The sequence below is a fragment of the Phaseolus vulgaris genome, chromosome 2 (assembly GCF_051622355.1).
Source record: "Phaseolus vulgaris cultivar YP4 chromosome 2, ASM5162235v1, whole genome shotgun sequence".
Lineage (NCBI taxonomy): Eukaryota > Viridiplantae > Streptophyta > Magnoliopsida > Fabales > Fabaceae > Phaseolus > Phaseolus vulgaris.
In genome coordinates this window covers 956,954-979,524 of record NC_143499.1, presented here as the reverse complement: position 1 = coordinate 979,524, position 22,571 = coordinate 956,954, and the positions used below count along the sequence as shown (strand labels likewise).

At 33.0% G+C, this 22,571-nt stretch overlaps 1 protein-coding gene across 1 annotated transcript; it reads right to left on the bottom strand.

Annotated features, from left to right (window-relative positions):
* Positions 1-3,230: 3,230 nt before the first annotated feature.
* Positions 3,231-4,954, bottom strand: LOC137809999 (uncharacterized). The gene has a single exon (XM_068611097.2). The coding sequence runs from the start codon at positions 4,630-4,632 to the stop codon at positions 3,868-3,870; it is 765 nt and encodes a 254-aa protein (XP_068467198.1). The 5' UTR covers positions 4,633-4,954; the 3' UTR covers positions 3,231-3,867.
* Between the last annotated feature and the right edge of the window lie 17,617 nt (positions 4,955-22,571).

The window sequence follows — 22,571 nt, the reverse complement described above, 5'->3', positions numbered from 1 at the left end:
TTGTGTTCTTTCTTTTTCCCTGTGCTCCATCTCTTCTGTCATGAAACTCCTTTGTTACCATGTGCTTCGGTCTGAAAATTCATTTTGATGGATGATATTGAACTCTAACTATGTAAAGATAACTTAATCCAAAAATTATTAATTAATTAATTATAGTCAATTGTAGATAGTACTAGAAAAGCTTTTTCCCCAAACAATCAGTAACGTAAGTTTTAACTCAAATATGTAATATTGTAATGGCCTTCTTTTTCCCTAAAATTCATTTTCATGATTTTCATTTCAAGAAGTTACAGAATTTGTTTTTTTATATATATATATATATTATTGAGTTGTTAATTTATGTTTTTGGATCATCTTGTGTTTGTTTGGTTGTGCAGAAAATAAAGGAAAAAAACTAATCAAATTTAAAATTTCTGCATTGTTGGTTTAATATTAATGAGTAAGTCAATTAATATATAAAATACATAATCCAGTGCAAAAATATATTAAAGTTGATGTTGAAAAGACATAATTGAATGTTTTTCACAACTCTAATTAGTTAAATTTGTACATATTGTTTTATCATGTATAAGTATTTGCTCTATCAACTGACATTTTATACCAACAATATAAATGAATGTGTAAATAATATTTAGACTCTTTTATATGTTTTGTCAATTGAATATTAATTAAATAAGTGAGCTAGTAATAAAATTAAATCTTCAACTTTTAATGATTTTTAGGAATTTAGAAAACTTGTCTACAAAAATAAAAAAAACATAGAATAAGTTTTTATCTGATTTTTGGGATATCATTTAACAATAGCGCTCAAGTTCTTAATTCTATAGGTTGAATATATATTATTTGATTAAAAATTTGAATTTGACTAAGTATTTAAATTAACTTACTTTATTCACATATTGATAGTAACACTAGTTGACTAGTTAATTATTTTTTTAATTTAAGACTTGGAAATATTATTAGTAATGGATATATTAACTTAATCTTATATAATATTGTTAATTTATCTTTTTATAAAGAAAATACCTATTAATTAATTAAAAAATATAATATTATAATTAATTTTATTCATATTATATTATTTTATTATGGTTTTCAAACCTAACCACTGAATTCATTTTATTTCATAATTTATTTATTTTTACATTTTTTTTCCGACTTTAACAAAAAAAATGTATAAATGTAAAACAAAAATTATATGAAAAACTATATTATTTTATTCACTTCTCCTTTTTATTTTATTTTTTTAGGTTTTTATTGTTTCAATAAAATACCGGTTTATTATTTCAATGACAATAATGACAGTTAGACAAAAAAAAAAAAACACAAAGAATAGTAAATAATTAATAACTATATACCACGATTCACTAATTTCCTTCAGTAAAAGAACCAGTTAAAGTTGTTTACAACAAATATCCTGTCAAACTATTTATGAAATAAATATGAAAATAATTAAGTATATAATATTGATATGATATACATTATTTTCTTTAAAATTAACTTATTGTGATGAATTTTTCTATTCTCCCAATATACATATGGAGTTTTCTTTGACAAGACAATGGGACACCCATTTTAAAAAGATATTTATTAAAATGTTTAAAATTATCCTTTCATTTTTTTAATATTTTTTTATAGGAAAAAAAATTATCCTTTCATATAATAATTTTATTTTATTTCTTAACAATAATGTCTTAAAGATTTTATTAGTAAAATTATATTTTTCATTGACTATAATATTATGAGATTTTTTTTCATTGACTATAATATTAGATAACAGAATAAAATTTTTAAAGTACAGGCAAAATCAAACTCTCAAAAATATAAAATATTATTGAGAAATTTAAAACAGTATTTATTAAAAATAAAAAAAATGACTCGTAACTAAATATATTTTTGTAAAAAATAATTAATACTTGATATTTTTATAAAAAGTATCTGACATCACTTCTAATTTTATTATTATATCAAGTTCCGGGTTTTGTTAAAAAAATTAAGAAATATAATTAATACAAGCTTAACTGTGCTTGTTGTTGTGATTATTAATTACTCTTATTATATAAATCTAAAATTCCATAATAAAAATTAATAAAGAATAGAAAGGTAAACATTAGAAATTTAAAGAAGTTACCATTCTTCTGTAATAGTTCTAATCCCTTTATCGATAATAAAGAAAAGAAAATGAGAAAAAATAGCCAAAATCAGATTACTTTCTCTATGTAACTGCATGAATTTAAAGTAGAATAAGACATGCTAATGTTAATTATAAAAGGAAGTGGCTAAGATGGGATTGGAGTGGAATAATATTAAATTACTGTCTGTAATATAGCTGAGCTAGGATAAATTAACCTTTATAAGATGTTTTCTTATTGTATAGAATAATTGTAATACTTACAATTTTTTTCTTCTATAAAAAAATAAATGCCATACAATTTTTAAAGTATTAAATGTAATTATTTAAAAAAAATAGAAAGATTTGGAAGATAAAAATTTAAGAGGATATAATACTGAATATATATACAACCTTATGTTATCCTGTGATGTTCCTTAATAAACAATGCATTAAATAAAAAGGCAAATGGTGTCTTAAGAATATTAAGATGACCTAACTGCTGTAAGAAGTTTGCTTTTTGTTTTTTAAATGAGAGTAGTGCAGATAAATTTTAAACTTTCATTTATCTACAGATTTATAAAAAAAAACCAACAAATTAACTCATTTTAAATCATTTAAGCTTAATAATTAATAAAAAAAAGCGTGGTGCATGAACAACAGATATTGGTTTCTTGAGAGATTTCTAAAAAATAATGTAAAAATTGACAATATTCTTATACATATAATAAGAAAACATTGAAGGTATAGCCTTCTTTTGTTTTTAGACTTAGGAGTGAATTGAAGATAGGGGTAAAAAAATATTATTGACATGTTAAAAGAAAAATAAATAAATAAGATATGTATGATAAGAATTCACATTATATATGTAATCCAAGTAAGTGAAACATATATTAATTAGGTTCCATATTTCATAATCATAAAAGTTTGGTAGCATTTAATCTCTTAGAATTAGAAACATTTGGAAGTTTAATTCTTCTTTATACTTACATGATCAAGTTTGGTACAAATAAATATATATAGATAGAAAGGCAGGTGCAATTATATATAATATATCATTAATGAAGCTAAATTAATATACTGAGAATGGGAAATTTGCAGTTTTGTGTAAACAGAAAGGTGTGATCACAGTGTAGATAATTTATATTACTAGGTTTACTTAAGAGGTGAAGAATGGTGGAAAATAATCCCCACGGAGATGTATGCCCAGACAGACATATGTATGTACTTAGACAACTCTAAAATAGAAAATGACACTTCACTGCAACCTTTTTCAGTGTCTTACTCCAAAACCCTAGTCTCCTCCCATAATTACTGCCAATATTTCTCTAAAAATTAATACCAACTTACATTTTTTCTTTTTTCCTTTTGAAAAATTTACATGTGGTGCCTCTCTCCTTCTTTCCCATCCCTACCCATGCCTTGTTCTTCCCTCCATGTGCACCTTCAGTCACAAAACAATCACACACAGAAGAAATCAATCAACCAAGAAAAACAACAAAACAAAATCGAACCCAAAACAAAACCCACAAGCCCATCAGCTAGTTCAGAGCTGGACATGGTAGTGGTATCATATCACAAACATCTACAAATAATATCACTCTCGATCTCCTCCACACACACAGCGGAGAAAGAGATCAGCGAAACAACAATTAATACTTCAGTGACTTTACTTTCTCTTCTCACTTGATAATACCACTATATATGGTTGTGGTTTAAGCTATATATTTATATTTCTGAGTTTCTAGGGGCAAGATTTATGAGGTTTGTGTTGGCTTGTGCCCGAGGCGGAGCTCTAGATCAAGCTCTTCCAGGTGGCCGGTAGCGAAAGAGGAAGAAGTTGCCGATTGTTCCACTTTGCTAGAGTTATTATAGCAGAAAGAGGAAACAGTAGCAGGGTTGATCCCAGCTGATGGTGCACTGGGAAAATTAAAGGAAGTTTGCATCAGGAAATTGTTTGAAGGATAGGAGGAGATAGAGAGAAAAGTGGATGGAGAGGGGGAAGAAGAAGGGCCATTAGAAGTGGGGGAATTAGGGAAGGGTGGTGCACTAGGGCTTGATGGCAAGTGGTAGAGGAGGCATAACCCTGCATTTGCAACAAGGTCTTGAGGAGGGATGTTGATGTAGGGTGAAGAAGTGGGAAGAGAAGAGGTGGTGGTGGTGGAGGAGGAGGAAGGAGGGGGTTGGTGGAGGCGTGCACGGTCGCGGCGGTGGACGTTCATGTGGCCGCCGAGAGCTTGGGCGGAGCGGAACTCCCTTCTGCAGTAGGTGCAGGTGTAGGACCGTGGAGGCCATGTGGTTCCCATGATGTTCCTTGTGTCTTCTGCAAAAGCTCTGACCTCCCACGAATCATCATCATCTTCTTGCTGCTGCAGTTGTTCCCTAGGATTCCACATCCAAGAGGAAGGGGTGGTGGTGGTGGTGGTGTTAGGGTTTGGTTGAGTTTGTTGGTTTTTGAGGTGTTGGGATTGTGATAATTTTTGGATCTGGGTCATGGAGACTAGGCCAATCTCTGCAGCCATGGTACAGACACTGACATTTAAGATAGATAGAAAGATAAAGAGCTGGACAGGGAATGGGGATGAAATTTGAGCAAAATTAAAAGCAAATTAAATTGGTTAAATAGGGGAATGAGGTAATTAAGCAGCTGGGTCAGGACAAAACTAAGCTTTAAAACATCAAATCGAAAGTATCACCAATGTTTGAAGTAAGCAGTTGGAACATAGTGAGATTGACATTGTAGCAGTAGATTAATTTATTATTGTCCACACAACTGGTTTTTACCTTTGCTATGGACAATTTCTATTCCTTTGGCATCTACGCCACACAAATATCTCAAAAGCTCTTTTAATCTTTAATCCTTTTCCCTCCCACACTGTTTGTCTCAGATGCTAACCAACACATATGTAACTTCGCGTCATAACTTCAAATTCTTACAAACATATCAAACTATACCACGGAAACCAGAACACAAATAGACCAGATCTTGTTTTTTTTATGGGGTTTAACTTTTATGCAACTTTTTATGCCTGAGGACTAATAAATAGCCATGGTTACAAATGTTTTTAAATAATCCATAAAAATTAATAAATTTATTTTTCAATTAAAATATCATTTATGTTGAAAGATATACATAGGTCATATTAAGGTCATGTTAGTCCAAAGACTGCCGTCTTTATATTAGAAAATTAAAAATTTAAAAAAATATATCATTTTAATCTTTATCTTAAGAAAATATTCAATCAATGAAAAATAAATTATTTGACATTTTTAATTTTTCAGACAAAAAAAAATTATAACCAGTCATAATTTCTTAAGGATATGTTGTACTTGTGACAACAAGTTGTCAATTAAAATTTAAATTAGTTTTATACCAATCATTTTATAAAAAAAATTACTATTAATAAATATAACTTCATATTAATTTATTTTTAAAAAACAATTAAGGGGGTAAAACATTTGAATGAGAAACAATGGAAAATTTAGATTGTTATTATATATTTTTGAAATTTTGAATTGTAAATTAAGTGTTCAAAATAGTTCTATATATACAATACTTTAAATTAATGATATTTTTTATCTGAAATTTAATGATGCGTTACTGTCACATTCTTTACATTGATTTTAACAACGTCATTACAAGAATGTGAGTCTTCCAACACATCATCAAAGTATCAAAGTGACGCAATTTATTCCTTAGTCACACAACACAAACACATCTTCAATAAAATCCCAAACATATATACTTTACAGCTAAAAACACAAATAATACATAACCACGACCAGGTAACTTTACTTTCAATTACTTAGACTTAATAATTTGATTAATTCCAAAAAATTCTAATAAATCCCACGAGTTAGAATAAGCACTACTTAATCTTTTACCAGTCATACAGATGAATGAATTAGTAACACAGCTTATAAAAAACAAATCAACAATGAACAATATGATTTATGAAGAGGGTACTTTTGGTTGCATGTAGCTAAACCAGAAAATGCTAAGATTGCATATTGCCTTTATTCGACATCACATAATCAAATCCCAAACAACAACTGAGACATTCCATCCAAATCTCACAAAATATATATATCTTGCATTGAGAAAGAGGCATGAACTAAACTTTTTCGCCGCTCTGACATGCATAAGATTTTGCTGATGTAGTTGTATTGTAGCTCTCTCCTTTTCAGGAGAATTTAATTATTAGTTATTAGTTTACTTTCTTATAACCAATCTTTTACAAAGTAATCAAATTCATGATGATAATCTTAAATCTAAATCACATCTCATATTGGAGAGGATATACCTTCTGAGTGAAAACGTTAGTGTTCAGAGGTATGGGCTTTTCCCACTTCCAATGTCATAGTTGGTTTCTCTAATCACTTAAAATCAACAACCATCACAACCCCTTAATTGATGCTATGTATGTTCTATATGTTGTAAACTCTGAGATATGATCTAAAGTTGAAAACTATTTCAGCAATCTACGAACCATGCCAAAGCTTAATCTATTTACCATCATTACCATGACTCGCCATTTTCATTTTTTATTTTTTTATCTGCAAATATTCACCATCTATTTACCATATTCATCATTCACCATCACTGTGCTTGAAACCTCAATGTTGTATGAGGTATTTGAAAGATTAATATTTGGTGTTTCTTGTGTATACTTATCCAGGTTTGGAAGGAATTGTGTGTTTGTGCAGGTTGTCTTGGTCATTTCAATTTGGCAGGGTCGGACTGATGTTTTTGTTCTGGACTGCGGTAAATGAAGTGTTTTTTATGTATGCTTATCGATTTGGTGTTGAAATCTTTATGGTGTTTGAGTTATGGCAAATGGATATGTGTCGTTTTTTGTTACTGTTGTGTCCAGGTTGGGAAGTTGTTGTGTGCCTTTTGCAGGTCATCTCTTATTGATGTACCCTCCTCGTAGGATCGGTTTGTTGATGTTAACAGTTATTTGGCACAATTCAGCTTGCTACAAAGATATGGCTTAGTTGTTGCATGTTGTGTCTTGTATTGGTTTGTCGAGTTTGACACTTGATTATGGTACTTCAGCCTGATTGCAAAGACCCTTTTTAGTTGTTGGGTGTATGTCCTTGATTGAGGGTGTGACCTCTTTGGGGGTTGATGTAACTGTATTTGTTGGATTTCTATATCTTGTACTGGGTTTTTATCTTGATTTGTAGTGCAATGTTGTTGGATCCTTAGTTGGTAGGGTGCTAAAAAATTTGTTTTTGGAGTTTTGTATAAGGGTTGGGACACCCCTGAAGTGTCTCATTTTATTTTATTTATTTTTTGCTGATAAAAAAAACTAATATCTTTAATATGTTTGTAGTAAAATAAAATAAAATATTTTAAATAAGATGATGCATTCTAAAATTACTTAATTCCATTATAAGTCTGGCTAAGAAAGCAATTCTTTCATAAACACAATGTTCACAAACAAAACGTTTATAAATTTTACTATAGATTTTTTTTATTTTATTTTAACATATACATCTTTAATTTTTTTTTATTAAATATGTTTTTTTTAAACTTTCTTGTGGAATTGATTCTCTAATCTAAATTAATACTAGTAGTAAAAAGAATATTATAATGAATACATATAAACTGATGTAAATATTTTAATATTATAATAAAACACACACTAAAAATTCGTTTATTACTTAAAAAAAATATTAACGAGTCATTTCAATAACTTTTTTTTTACAACTAATCAAGAAATCTAAAGTTCAAAAATAGTAAATAAAATAATTTAAAAAATATTATCTATATATATAACCCAATTTATTTTACTTATATGTGTCCATGCAGTGTACTGTGTGCATGGAAGTTTTGCTAAACTATGTGCTGTGCTGCTATGACTTTGGTGAGACACAAAACGCAGAATTGATACTTGACAGCCTTTAAAACATTAAAATAATTAGGAAACATAAGCCTTATTTATGTACTATATTTTCTTGTTCAGTTTCTTATTTAATAAAAAAACCTGATATTATAAAAGTCAGGGAGCTTTTTGGTCTGCTTGTCTTTATATATGAAGGAATAAAGTAAATGAACTGTTTTATAAAATAATTAAAGAGCAACACTAATGCTCTCTTTTGTAGGTTTTTCCTTGTCAACACGCAACTGCCCCAGCAGAAAAACCTTTAAGGATTGAAACCAAAAGTTATGTATAACACACACTTGAAATTAATGAAGAAATTAACATTTCCTGAGAGGAACACATAGCTTTCTTCGCCTACGAACAAACCAAGAAACACCTTCCATACGTTGTAGTGTCATTGTTCATGTCGTCCCACTAGTTCATGCCACTAAATTCCCAGACAGACATGAAACCTCTTTGCACTAGAACTCAATATGTTACGTTCTAATTAAATAAACAATTGCATATCCTACTTGTTTAAGAAGTATAACGCTACGTTTATAATGCATTTCAAAGCAAGGTTCAATTTCTGTCACTGTCTGAGTCTAGTGAGTAACGAATTGTTTGGGTATTTGAATTAAAAAAAAACCATGTCAGTCTTTATCGGATTATTAGCCTTATCATTCCAAAAGTATATTCCTCGTGGCTGGTGTCATTAATTCCCAGCTCCCATCTTGTTTTGCACTTCGATGAGTATGTGATATCATATTACTAATCCAATAAAAGACAATGATAAAGGTCGCTCAGAAAGAAGACAAAAGGAGAAGAAAGGGAACAATTCTTGGAAAGTTGCATGACAACAAATCTTGCATACGTCTCTGTCAAATTAATTTACTAATCTATCGTAAAGAATAATTCCAAACTAATCTTGCACCCTGTTAACATATTATGACTTCATCTTTAAACTGATTTTTTCTCTCCAATTTATCACAATCGATACTATTATTTTTTCTGCTGAAATTTCTGTTGATAAAAGCTTTTCGTAGCTGCAATGTTTTTTCTGATCTAATTAGGCATTGTTTTGGTTGCATTGCTGGATGTAATTATCTATCATTATACTGTCTCAAGCAACAAAGTCTTTTTTTTTTAATAGAGTTCGCTCTTAAATACTCAATTAATTTAATTCTTTTTTATTAATAAAAAAACAATATTGTTCCTGTATATTTCTCTTCCTGTTAAATTACAATCGTGTGATATTTTCTCTGATTCATAATTAGGGTGTGTAAAATGTTTAAAAATAAGTAGAAACAAAAGAAAATTAAAAACAAAATTAATATTTAACTCCAAAAGTTACCCGAATGAAGTAAGACAATGTCTCCCGTTTTCTCCTAAATTTTTAAATAAATAAAAAATGAGTGAGCAGCTGAAGTAGTTTTTCCTTGACTGTTCTTGTCAAGAACACGTTTGGTTTCATAAGAAAAAGACATTTGGGTGTCATAGAACGCAAAGTGCTCGATGGATCAACAGAATAGAAGCTGCTATTTGGGAACGAAAGACTGGTGGGATTAACATGTACATCTTTCTTCTTCTCTCATTTCTCGATTAATTTTGAGAAAAAAAATGGTTGGAAATTCTGTTTTTTAACTGCAAATAAATGCACGTGATATTTTATTATTTTGTTTTAGTTCTGTTTTAATTGTTAATTTAATATTTCTAGATAACTGCTCATAAAATTAGTTAAGAATTTGTTATCGCAAGTCCTATAAATGTAATTGTTAGAAAAGATAATAAAATATTTTTCTCTGATTTATTCTAAAAAACTAACAATTGGTATCATAGCTCTCTTCTTGAGGGATTTGTGAGGTTAGTAGTGTGCATCAATGGAAGGAGGTTTCAATTTTTCAACAATGGCACCACCTGTCTTTGATGAAGACAATTATCAAATGTGGGTTGTTCGTATGGAGACCTACCTAGAAGCATTGAATTTATGGGAAGCTGTAGAAGAGGAAATTCAGTCCCTTCCAGAAAACCCTACTGTGGCACAAATAAAATCACCAGAAGGAAAAGAAGATGAAAAGATCAAAGGCAAAAGCATGTCTATTTGCAGCTGTATCTCCTATGGTATTCACAAGGATAATGTCCATGAAGTCAGCAAAAGAAATCTGGGATTACCTCAAGGCTGAATATGAAGGTGATGAGAGGATTCGTGGAATGCAAGTGCTGAATCTAATCAAGGAGTTTGAACTGCAGAGAATGGAGGAATCAAAATCCGTAAAAGAGTAGTCTGGCAGACTTCTAAGCATTGCCAACAAAGTGAGGTTGCTTGGATCTGTGTTAAAAGATTCAAGAATTGTGGAAAAACTGCTTGTAATGGTTCTAGAGAGGTTTGAAGCCACCATAACAACCCTAGAGAACACAAAGGACCTATCAAAAATTTCTCTTGCAGAGCTCTTAAATGCTTTACAAGCACAAGAACAAAGAAGAGCCATGAGACAAGATGGAGCAATAGAAGGAGCCTTACCAGTCAAACATGAAGGTGGATGGAGAAACAAAGGTAGCAAGATCAAGCAGAACCAACAAGAAAGTGGAGAAGTTGTTGCACACAATAACAACAAAAGGAGAAATTACCCTCCTTGTAAGCTTTGCAGCAAGTTAGGTCATCCACCGTTTAAGTGGTGGAGAAGACCTAATGTTAAGTGCAACAAGTGCAATCAACTGGGGCATGAAGCAGTCATTTGTAGAAACCAAAGTGCGCAACAAAATGTAAACCAAAGTCAGCAACAAGACGTAGATGCTCAATTTGCAAATGAGGAGGATGTACTTTTCGTTGCAATTGGTTTCTCCAACAATATTTCAAGTGCATAGTGGTTAATTGATAGTGGATGCACAAATCACATGACTTATGACAAAAAACTTTCCAAGGAGTTGAAGCCTTCAAAAATTTCAAAGGTCAAGATAGGCCATGGGGGTCACATTTCAGTAAAAGGAATAGGAACCATTGTTGTAGCAACACATTCAGGTACTAAAACTATTACAAATGTGTTATATGTACCTAACATAGACCAAAATTTATTGAGTGTTGGTCAGTTGCTACAAAAAGGCTTCAAGGTGTTTTTTGAAGATAACCACGGTTTGATCAAGGATGCTACAAGACAAGATTTGTTCAAGGTACAAATGAGAGGCAAAAGTTTCTCATTAGATCTATTTTAGGAGGAGCCGTCTGATCAAGGACTTCTTAAGATGCAAAAATCTGAAATAGAAGATGATCCACCAATTAAAGGCAATCAATTACTCTCTGACATATATCATAGACGTAAGGTTGCAACATGTGAACCTGTGGATCACAAAGAAGCTACGGATCACAAAGAAGTTATCAATGACCCAAAGGCGGAAAAGGCAATGGAGGAAGAGGTATATATGATTGAGAAGAACAAAACTCGGGAGCTTGTTGACATACCTCGAGATAGAAAGGTACATCAAATGGATGTCAAGTCAACATTCCTAAATGGATTTCTTGAAGAGAAAATTTCTGTTGAGCAACCTAAAGGTTTCATTGTGGAAGGAAAAGAACACAAAGTTTATAAGTTGTCTAAAGTTATTTATGGCTTAAAAGATGTTCCCAGAACATGGTATAATCAAATTGATGATTATCTGATCAGCTTAGGCTTTGACAAAAGTCTTTTAGAATCTGCACCTTATGTCAAATCAAAAGGTGTTGAATGGAGATTAAGCAAAGCGAGGATGAAAAAAAATAAAAATTGCAGATTTGTTTACCAAGCCACTTCCAACCAACAAGTTTGAGTTCTTAAGACAAAAGATTGGAATTTGCAGTTCAAAACATCAAGGAGGAGTGTTGGAAATTCTGTTTTTTAACTGCAAATAAATGCAGGTGATATTTTATTATTCTGTTTTAATTGTTGATTTAATATTTCTAGGTAACTGCTCATAAAATTAGTTAAGAGTTTGTTACTGCAAGTCCTATAAATGTAATTGTTAGCAAAGATAATAAAATATCTTCCTCTGATTTATTCTAAAAAACTAACAGAGATGACTAAGATATTTCAAAGATTGGGTGAGATTCATGATGTGTTTGTAGCTTCCAGTGTAGCACAAATAAAAATGTGGGTATTATCACAAATCTGAATAAAAATATGTTTTCACTTATCCTATTTGGTGTTTAAACCCTATAATATGTTTACAGATGACTTTGAGATGTTCTGTCACAGATTTTATCCAATAACCTTATAAGGAATGGAAAATTTTCTACTAGTCGTTTTTCTTCTCTTGGACATATATACGGCTACATGATTCAAGCAATTTCACCCGCTACAAAGGAGTCCATTGAAATGAAAGATTATGTGACATTGAAGAGTCTTAGTTATGCATAATATAGTGCACAAGAACACGATTTAGTGGGTAGGTTTGTTTTAGTCTTAGACTTTTGGAACAAAAAATTTGAGGCGTTTATCTTTGGATGTCTGATAAGTGTTTAATTTCAGTAATATTTCATATTAAATATAAGTACTTATGAGGATTTATTGCTAATTTACATATAAAATAATCCATAATTTATGAATTTATACTTTTTTACATTTTGGATGAGCTTTATTTGAATAAGAGCGTTTTATTCCCAAATTTGGTGTTAATTGTAGATTTTTAAGGAGGATTGAAGATTTGGAGTAAAGGAAAATAATTTGAGTTAAAAAGAGAAAGTTGGAAGGTACCAGAATGAAAAAAGATGCAGAGATAGATTGAACATTTTTTATGTTTTATCAGTTAGCTCATTAGCGCGACACAGAAAACGACCTAACCCTAGAAAACTAAGATAAATAGGGGGCTAGTGGCTCAACCCTAGTGTGTTAGATTAAGAGAAAAACACCATAGAGTGAATTGTAACCCAATTGGGAAAATGGAAGGTGCTAGAAGTATGCGTGGCTAATACTATCTTCGGGATTGGGAGTAATCTGCTCAAACTGTTATGTATTCAGGTGATATCTTATATATTAATATTCAGTTCTTGATTGATTATTGATATTATTGTTTTACTTTTAAATTTCGTGACAAATTGAAAATCTTAAATTTGACAGAGAGGTATTTTTAGGGTTCAAACCTAAACAACAATACTTAGCATATATTTGAGTACTAGAAATAGACTTGAAATTAAAGTCTGAGTGTGATTCTAAGTTGTTTTTATAAGTATGCGAGAGATTGATATTTAGGAAACATTATTAAGCATTTTATATGCGAGAGATCGATATAAATGAATTTTCTATGGGCATCAAATTCAATCAAAGAACATAATATTAACATGCTAATCAAAATACATGAGAGTGAGACAGATGAAACCTAATCCCTATTTTTCCAATTGAAGCAACTAATTCTTCGTTTGTTTTCTTATTGATCAGTGCCAACATAACCAACTCAAAACACTTTTTATTGTTCTATTGTTATATTTAGCGAATATTGTACTCGATAATTTATTGTTCCCTGTGTGATCGATATTCGTCCTTAAGGACAATTATGACTTCTGACAAATGTGGTGCACTTGCCTAAAAAGTCATCAATGCACAATTAAGTTATTTTTCCAGTAGAAGTTTGGTTTATGTTGTGTTAAGTTCTCTATGAGTCTACATCTCATCAAAAGACATGTTATATGGTGGTGTTTCATTTATTTACACATGCTTTTGAAGATTGTATACCAGGATTGTTGGTGCATGGTTATGGGGATTAAAAGGCAAATCTTTCTTGGTGGTGGTTGGGGTTTTGTATGAATTTTTTCTGTTTTTTGTAATAGGGTTGAAGCATCCCTAAAATGGGTCTTTTGGTCTGAAAATTTTACCAGACATTCGAAATTGTGTGTATTGAGTTTTGACTGAGATTTGTGCCCCAGATTCGTCCCACAAGATTTTCAACAAATTTTTTATTCATCACTGCCAGAGTTGAAAGGAAGGTTCGTTTGTGTGTGAAACTGTTTGACTTTTTTCGTAGGTGAATACTCATGCGTTTGACGTGAAATTTGTGGCGTTTTGTCCCAAATTCAGTCCAGATACTTACGTGGAATTTCAGGAAAAAATTATTCCGGGACAAATTTTGTAAAAACCAAGGTTTTCCTCTAGCAAAATTTGTGAAATTTCGCCATACTTTCTGCAATTTTATTTTGTGTTGAAAAATTGCGTTGAAAAATTCACACAAGTACTTTCATGTGCTGTTTGCACTCTGCAAAGGAGACACGTCCATAAAAAAATCACAAAAATGAGATATAGGGAAGAAAAGTCAGGACATTTTGTTATCGGAAAATCGGTTTTGTTCACTCTCGGTCTGGGTCTTACTACGCCCTATTCCTTGGGTCTTTTGGTCTAAAAATTTTACCAGACATTCGTCATTGTGTGTATTGAGTTTTGGCTGAGATTTGAGCCCCAGATTCGTCCCACAAGATTTTCAACAAAATTTTTATTCATCACTGCCAGGGTTGAAAGGAAGGTTTGTATGTGTGTGAAACTGTTTGACTTTTCTCCTAGGTGAAAACTCATCCGTTTCACGTGAAATTTGTGGCGTTTTGTCCAAATTCAGTCCAGATCATTAAGTGGAATTCCAGGAAAAATGTATTCCGGGACAAATTTTGTGAAAAACCAAGGCTATCCTCTAGCAAAATTTGTGAAATTTCGCCCTACTTTATGCAATTTTATTCTGTTTTGAAATATTGCGTTGAAAAATTCACACAAGTACTTTCATGTGCTGTTTGCAACATGCGAAGGAGGCACATCCATAAACAAATCACAAAAAGGAGATATAGGGAAGAAAAGTCAGGACATTTTGTTTTCGAAAAACCGGTTTTGTTCACTCTCGGTCTGAGTCTTACTACGTCCTATTCCTTGGGTCTTTTGGTCTAAAAATTTTACCAGACATTCGTCATTGTGTGTATTGAGTTTTGGAAGAGATTTGAGCCCCAGATTCGTCCCACAAGATTTTCTACAAATTTTTTATTCATCACTGCCAGGGTTGAAAGGAAGGTTTGTATGTGTGTGAAACTGTTTGACTTTTTTCGTAGGTGAATACTCATGCGTTTGACGTTAAATTTGTGGCGTTTTGTCCCAAATTCAGTCCAGATACTTACGTGGAATTTCAGGAAAAAATTATTCCAGGACAAATTTTGTGAAAAACCAAGGCTTTCCTCTAGCAAAATTTGTGAAATTTCGCCCTACTTTCTGCAATTTTATTTTGTGTTGAAAAATTGCGTTGAAAAATTCACACAAGTACTTTCATGTGCTGTTTGCACTCTGCGAAGGAGACACGTCCATAAAAAAATCACAAAAAGGAGATATAGGGAAGAAAAGCCAGGACATTTTGTTATCGGAAAATCGGTTTTGTTCACTCTCGGTCTGGGTCTTACTACGCCCTATTCCTTGGGTCTTTTGGTCTGAAAATTTTACCAGACATTCGTCATTGTGTGTATTGAGTTTTGGAAGAGATTTGAGCCCCAGATTCGTCCCACAAGATTTTCTACAAATTTTTTATTCATCACTGCCAGGGTTGAAAGGAAGGTTTGTATGTGTGTGAAACTGTTTGACTTTTTTCTTTTGTGAATACTCATCCGTTTGACGTGAAATTTGTGGTTGTTTGTCCAAAATTCAATCCAGATTCTTACGTGGAATTTCAGGAAAAATTATTCCGGGACAAATTTTGTAAAAAACCAAGGCTATCCTCTAGAAAAAATTGTGAAATTTCACCCTACTTTCTGCAATTTTGTTCTGTGTTGAAAAATTGCATTGAAAAATTCACACAAGTACTTTCATGTGCTGTTTGCACTATGCGAAAAAGGCACGTCCATAAACAAATCACAAAAAGAAGATATAGGGAAGAAAAGCCAGGACATTTTGTTTTCGGAAAACCGGTTTTGTTCACTCTCGGTCTGCGTCTTACTACGCCCTATTCCTTGAGTCTTTTGATCTGAAAATTTTACCAGACATTCCTCATTGTGTGTATTGAATTTTGGTTGAGATTTGAGCCCCAGATTCGTCCCACAAGATTTTCAACAAATTTTTTATTCATCACTGCCAGGGTTGAAAGGAAGGTTCGTATGTGTGTGAAACTGTTCGACTTTTTTCCTAGGTGAATACTCATCCGTTTGACATGAAATTTGTGGCGTTTTGTCCCAAATTCAGTCCAAATTCTTACGTGGAATTTCAGAAAAAAAAATTATTCCGGGACAAATTTTGTGAAAAACCAAAGCTATCCTCTAGCAAAATTTGTGAAATTTCGCCCTATTTTCTACAATTTTATTCTGTGTTGAAAAATTGCGTTGAAAAATTCACACAAGTACTTTCATGTGCTATTTGCACCCTGCGAAAAAGGCACGTCCATAAACAAATCACAAAAAGAAGATATAGGAAAGAAAAGCCAGGACATTCTGTTTTCGGAAAACCGGTTTTGTTCACTCTCGGTCTGGGTCTTACTACGCCCTATTCCTTGTGTCTTTTGGTCTGAAAGTTTTACCAGACATTCGTCATTGTGTGTATTGAGTTTTGGCTGAGATTTGAGCATCAGATTTGTCCCACAAGATTTTCAACAAATTTTTTATTCATCACTGCCAGGGTTGAAAGGAAGGTTCGTTTGTGTGTGAAACTGTTTGACTTTTTTCTTAAGAGAATACTCATCCGTTTGACGTGAAATTTGTGGCGTTTTGTCCCAAATTCAGTCCAGATTCTTACGTGCAATTTCAGGAAAAAATTATTCCGGGACAAATTTTGTGAAGAACCAAGGCTATCCTCTAGCAAAATTTGTGAAATTACGCCCTACTTTCTGCAATTTTATTCTGTGTTGAAAAATTGCGTTGAAAAATTCACACAAGTACTTTCATGTGCTGTTTGCACCCTGCGAAGGAGGCACGTCCATAAACAAATCAAAAAAATGAGATATAGGGAAGAAAGGCCAGGACATTTTATTTTCGGAAAACCAATTTTGTTCACTCTCGGTCTAGGTCTTACTACGCCCTATTCCTTGGGTCTTTTGGTCTGAAAATTTTACCAGACATTCGTCATTGTGTGTATTAAATTTTGGATGAGATTTGAGCCCCAGATTCGTCCCACAAGATTTTTAACAAATTTTTTATTCATCACTGCTAGGGTTTAAAGGAAGGTTCGTTTTTGTGTGAAACTGTTTCACTTTTGTCCTAGGTGAATACTCATCCGTTTGACGTGAAATTTGTGGCGTTTTGTTTCAAATTCAGTGCAGATTCTTAGGTGGAATTTCCGGAAAAAATTATTCCAGAACAAATTTTTTGAAAATCCAAGGCTATCCTCTAGTAAAATTTGTGAAATTTCGCCATACTTTCTGCAATTTTATTCTGAGTTGAGAAATTGCATTGAAAAATTCACACAAGTACTTTCATGTGCTGTTTGCACCATGCGAAGGAGGCACGTCCATAAACAAATCACAAAAAGGAGATACAGGGAAGAAAAGCCACGAAATTTTGTTTTCGGAAAATCGATTTTGTTTACTTTCGATCTGGGTCTTACTACGCCCTATTCCTTGGGTCTTTTGGTCTCAAAATTTTACCAGACATTCGTCATTGTGTGTATTGAATTTTGGCTGAGATTTGAGCTCCAGATTGGTCCCACAAGATTTTCAACTAATTTTTTATTCATCACTACCAGGGTTGAAAGGAATGTTCGTTTTTTTGTGAAACTGTTTGACTTTTTTCCTAGGTGAATACTCATCCGTTTGACGTGAAATTTGTGGCGTTTTGTCCCAAATTCAGTCCAGATTTTTACGTGGAATTTCAGGAAAAAATTATTCCGAGACAAATTTTGTGAAAAACCAAGACTATCTTCTAGCAAAATTTGTGAAATTTCGCCCTACTTTCTGCAATTTTATTCTGTGTTGAAAAATTGCGTTGAAAATTCACACAAGTACTTTAATGTGCTGTTTGCACCCTGCGAAGGAGGCACGTTCATAAACAAATCACAAAAAGGAGATATAGGGAAGAAAAGCCAGAACATTTTGTTTTCGGAAAACCAGTTTTGTTCACTCTCGGACTGCGTTTTACTATGCCCTATTCCTTGGGTCTTTTGGTCTAAAAATTTTACCAGACATTCCTCATTGTGTGTCTTGAGTTTTGGCTGAGATTTGAGACCCAGATTCATCCCACAAGATTTTCAAAAAAAAATTTATTCATAACTGCCAGGGTTGAAAGGAAGGTTCGTTTGTGTGTGAAACTGTTTGACTTTTTTCCTAGGTGAATACTCATCCGTTTGACGTGAAATTTGTGGCATTTTGTCCCGAATTCAGTCCAGTTTCTTACTTGGAATTTCCGGAAAAAATTATTCCAGGACAAATTTTGTGAAAAACCAAGGCTATCCTCTAGCAAAATTTGTGAAATTTTTCCCCACTATCTGCAATTTTATTGTGTGTTGAAAAATTGCGTTGAAAAAATCACACAAGTACTTTCATGTGCTGTTTGCAACCCTGCGAAGGAGGCACGTCCATAAACAAATCACAAAAATGAGATATAGGGAAGAAAATATAGAACATTTTGTTTTCGGAAAATCGGTTTTGTTCACTCTTGGTCTGGGTCTTACTATGCCCTATTCCTTGGATCTTTTGGTCTAAAAATTTTACCAGACATTCCTCATTGTGTGTATTGAGTTTTGGCTGAGATTTGAGCCCCAGATTCGTCCCATAAGATTTTCAATAAATTTTTTATTCATCACTACCAGGGTTAAAAGGAATGTTCGTGTGTGTGAAACTGTTTGACTTTTTTCCTAGGTGAATACTCATCCGTTTGACGTGAAATTTGTGGTGTTTTGTCCCAAATTCAGTCCAAATTCTTACGTGGAATTTCAGGAAAAAATTATTTCGGGACAAATTTTGTGAAAAACCAAGGCTATCCTCTAGCAAAATTAGTGAAATTTCTCCCTAGTTTCTGCAATTTTATTCTGTGTTGAAAAATTGCGTTGAAAAATTCACATAAGTGCTTTCATGTGTTGTTTGCACCCTGCGAAGGAGGCACGTCCATAAACAAATCACAAAAAGGAGATATAGTGAAGAAAAGCCAGGACATTTTGTTTTCGGAAAATGGATTTTGTTTACTCTCGGTCTAGGTCGTACAACTTCCTATTCCTTGGGTCTTTTGGTCCGAAAACTTTACCAGACATTCCTCATTGTGTGTATTGAGTTTTCCCTGAGATTTGAGCCCCAGATTCGGCCCACAAGATTTTCAACAAACTTTTTATTCATCATTGCTAGGGTTGAAAGGAAGGTTCGTATGTGTGTGAAACTGTATGACTTTTTTCCTAGGTGAATACTCATCCATTTGACGTGAAATTTGTGGCGTTTTGTCCCAAATTCAGTCCAGATTCTTACGTGGAATTTCAGGAAAAAATTATTTCGGAACAAATTTTTTGAAAAACCAAGGCTGTCCTTTACCAAAATTTGTGAAATTTCACCCTATTTTCTGCAATTTTATTCTGTGTTGAAAAATTGCGTTGAAAAATTCACACAAGTGCTTTCATGTGCAGTTTGAACCCTGCGAAGGAGGCACTTCCATAAACAAATCACAAAAAAGGAGATATAGGGATGAAAAGCCAGGACATTTTTTTTTCGGAAAACCGGTTTTGTTCACTCTCGGTTTGGGTCTTACTACGCCTTATTCCTTGGATCTTTTGGTCTGAAAATTTTACCAGACATTCGTCATTGTGTGTATTGAGTTTTGGCTAAGATTTGAGCCCCAGATTCGTCCCACAAGATTTTCTCAAATTTTTTATTCATCACTGCCACGGTTCAAAAGGAAGGTTTGTATGTGTGTGAAACTGTTCGACTTTTTTCCTAAGTGAAAAACTCATCCGTTTCACGTGAACTTTGTGGCGTTTTGTCCCAAATTCAGTCCAGATTCTTACGTAGAATTTCAGGAAAAAATTATTCCTTGACAAATTTTGTGAAAAACTAAGCTTATCCTCTTACAAAATTTGTGAAATTTCGGCCTACTTTTTGCAATTTTGTTCTGTGTTGATAAATTGCGTTGAAAAATTCACACAAGTACTTTCATGTGCTGTTTTTACCCTGCGAAGGAGGCACGTCCATAAACAAATCACAAAAAGGAGATATAGGGAAGAAAAGCCAGAACATTTTTTTTCGAAAACCGGTTTTGTTCACTCTCGGTCTGGGTCTAACTACGTCCTATTCCTTGTGTCTTTTAGTCTGAAAATTTTACCAGACATTCGTCATTGTGTGTATTGAGTTTTGGCCGAGATTTTAGCTCCACATTAGTCCCACAAGTTTTTTATTCATCACTGTCAGGGTTGAAAGGAAGGTTAGTTTGTGTGTGAAACTGTTTCACTTTTTTCCTAGGTGAGTACTCATCCGTTTGACGTGAAATTTGTGGCGTTTTGTTTCAAATTCAGTCCAAATTCTTAGGTGGAATTTCCGGAAAAAATTATTGCGGGAAAATTTTTCTGAAAAACCAAGGCTATCCTCTAGCAAAATTTGTGAAATTTCGCCATACTTTCTGCAATTTTATTCTGTGTTGAGAAATTGCATTGAAAAATTCACAGAACTACTTTCAGGTGTTGTTTGCACCCTGCGAAGGAGACACGTCCATAAATAAATAACAAAAGGGAGAAATAGGAAAGAAAAGCCAGGACATTTTCTTTTCGGAAAACCGATTTTGTTCACTCTCGGTCTGGGTCTTACTAAGCCCTATTCCTTGGGTATTTTGGTCTGAAAATTTTACCAGACATTCGTCATTGTGTGTATTGAGTTTTGGCTGAGATTTGAGCCCCAGATTCGTCCCACAAGATTTTCAACAAATTTTTTATTCATCACTGCCAGGGTTGAAAGGAATGTTCATTTTTTTGTGAAACTGTTTGACTTTTTTCCTAGGTGAATACTCATCCTTTTGACCTGAACTTTGTGGCGTTTTGTCCTAAATTCAGTCCAGATTCTTATGTAGAATTTCAGGAAAAAATTATTCCGGGTCAAATTTGTGAAAATCCAAGACTATCCACTAGCAAAATTTGTGAAATTTCCCCCAACTTTCTGCAATTTTGTTCTGTGTTGATAAATTGCGTTGAAAAATTCACACAAGTACTTTCATGTGCTGTTTGCACCCTGCGAAGGAGGCACGTCCATAAACAAATCACAAAAAGGAGATATAGGGAAGAAAAGCCAGAACATTTTTTTTCGGAATACCGGTTTTGTTCACTCTCGGTCTGGGTCTAACTACGCCCTATTCCTTGTGTCTTTTAGTCTGAAAATTTTACCAGACAGTCGTCATTGTGTGTATTGAGTTTTGGCCGAGATTTTAGCTCCACATTCGTCCCACAAGATTTTTAACAAGTTTTTTATTCATCACTGTCAGCGTTGAAAGGAAGGTTAGTTTGTGTGTGAAACTGTTTCACTTTTGTCCTAGGTGAGTACTCATCCGTTTGACGTGAAATTTGTGGCGTTTTGTTTCAAATTCAGTCCAATTTCTTAGGTGGAATTTCCGGAAAAAATTATTGCGGGAAAATTTTTCTGAAAAACCAAGGCTATCCTCTAGCAAAATTTGTGAAATTTCGCCATACTTTCTGCAATTTTATTCTGTGTTGAAAAATTGCATTGAAAAATTCACAGAACTACTTTCAGGTGTTGTTTGCACCCTGCGAAGGAGGCACGTCCATAAACAAATAACAAAAGGGAGATATAGGGAAGAAAAGCCAGGACATTTTGTTTTCCGAAAAACGGTTTTGTTCACTCTCGGTCTGGGTCTTACTACGCCCTTGTTTCTTGGGTCTTGTGATCTGAAAATTTCTTAAGTATTCTTCATTGTGTGTATTGAGTTTTTGCTGAGATTTGAGCCCTATATTCGTCCCACAAGATTTTCAACAAATTTTTTATTCATCACTACCAAGGTTGAAAGTAAGGTTCGTTTGTGTGCGAAACTGTTTGACTTTTTTCCTAGGTGAATACTCATCCGTTTGAACTGAAATTTGTGGCGTTTTGTCCCAAATTCAGTCCAGATTCTTACATGTAATTTCAGGAAAAAATTATTCCGAGACAAATTTTGTGAAAAACCAAGGCTATCTTTTAGCAAAATTTGTGAAATTTCGCCCTACTTCTGCAATTTTATTCTGTGTTGAAAAATTGCGTTGAAAAATTCACATAAGTACTTTCATGTGCTGTTTGCACCCTGCGCAAGAGGCACGTCCATAAACAAATCACAAAAAGAAGATATAGGAAAGAAAAGCCAGGACATTTTGTTTTCGGAAAACCGATTTTGTACACTCTCGGTCTGGGTCTTACTACGCCCTATTCCTTGAGTCTTTTGGTATGAAAATTTTACCAGACATTCGTCATTGTGTGTTTTGAGTTTTGGTTGATATTTGAGCCCCAGATTCGTCCCACAAGATTTTCAATAAATTTTTTATTCCTCACTGTCATTGTTGAAAGGAAGGTTCGTTTGTGTGTGAAACTGTTTGACTTTTTTCCTAGGTGAATACTCATCCGTTTGACATTAAATTTGTGGCATTTTGTCCCAAATTTAGTCCAGATTCTTACGTGGAATTTCTAGAAAAAATTATTCCGGGACAAATTTTTTGAAAAATCAAGACTATCCT

Coding starts and splice junctions, on each gene's coding strand:
- LOC137809999 (XM_068611097.2), bottom strand. CDS start 4,632: ATGGCTGCAGAGATTGGCCTAGTCTCCATGACCCAGATCCAAAAATTA.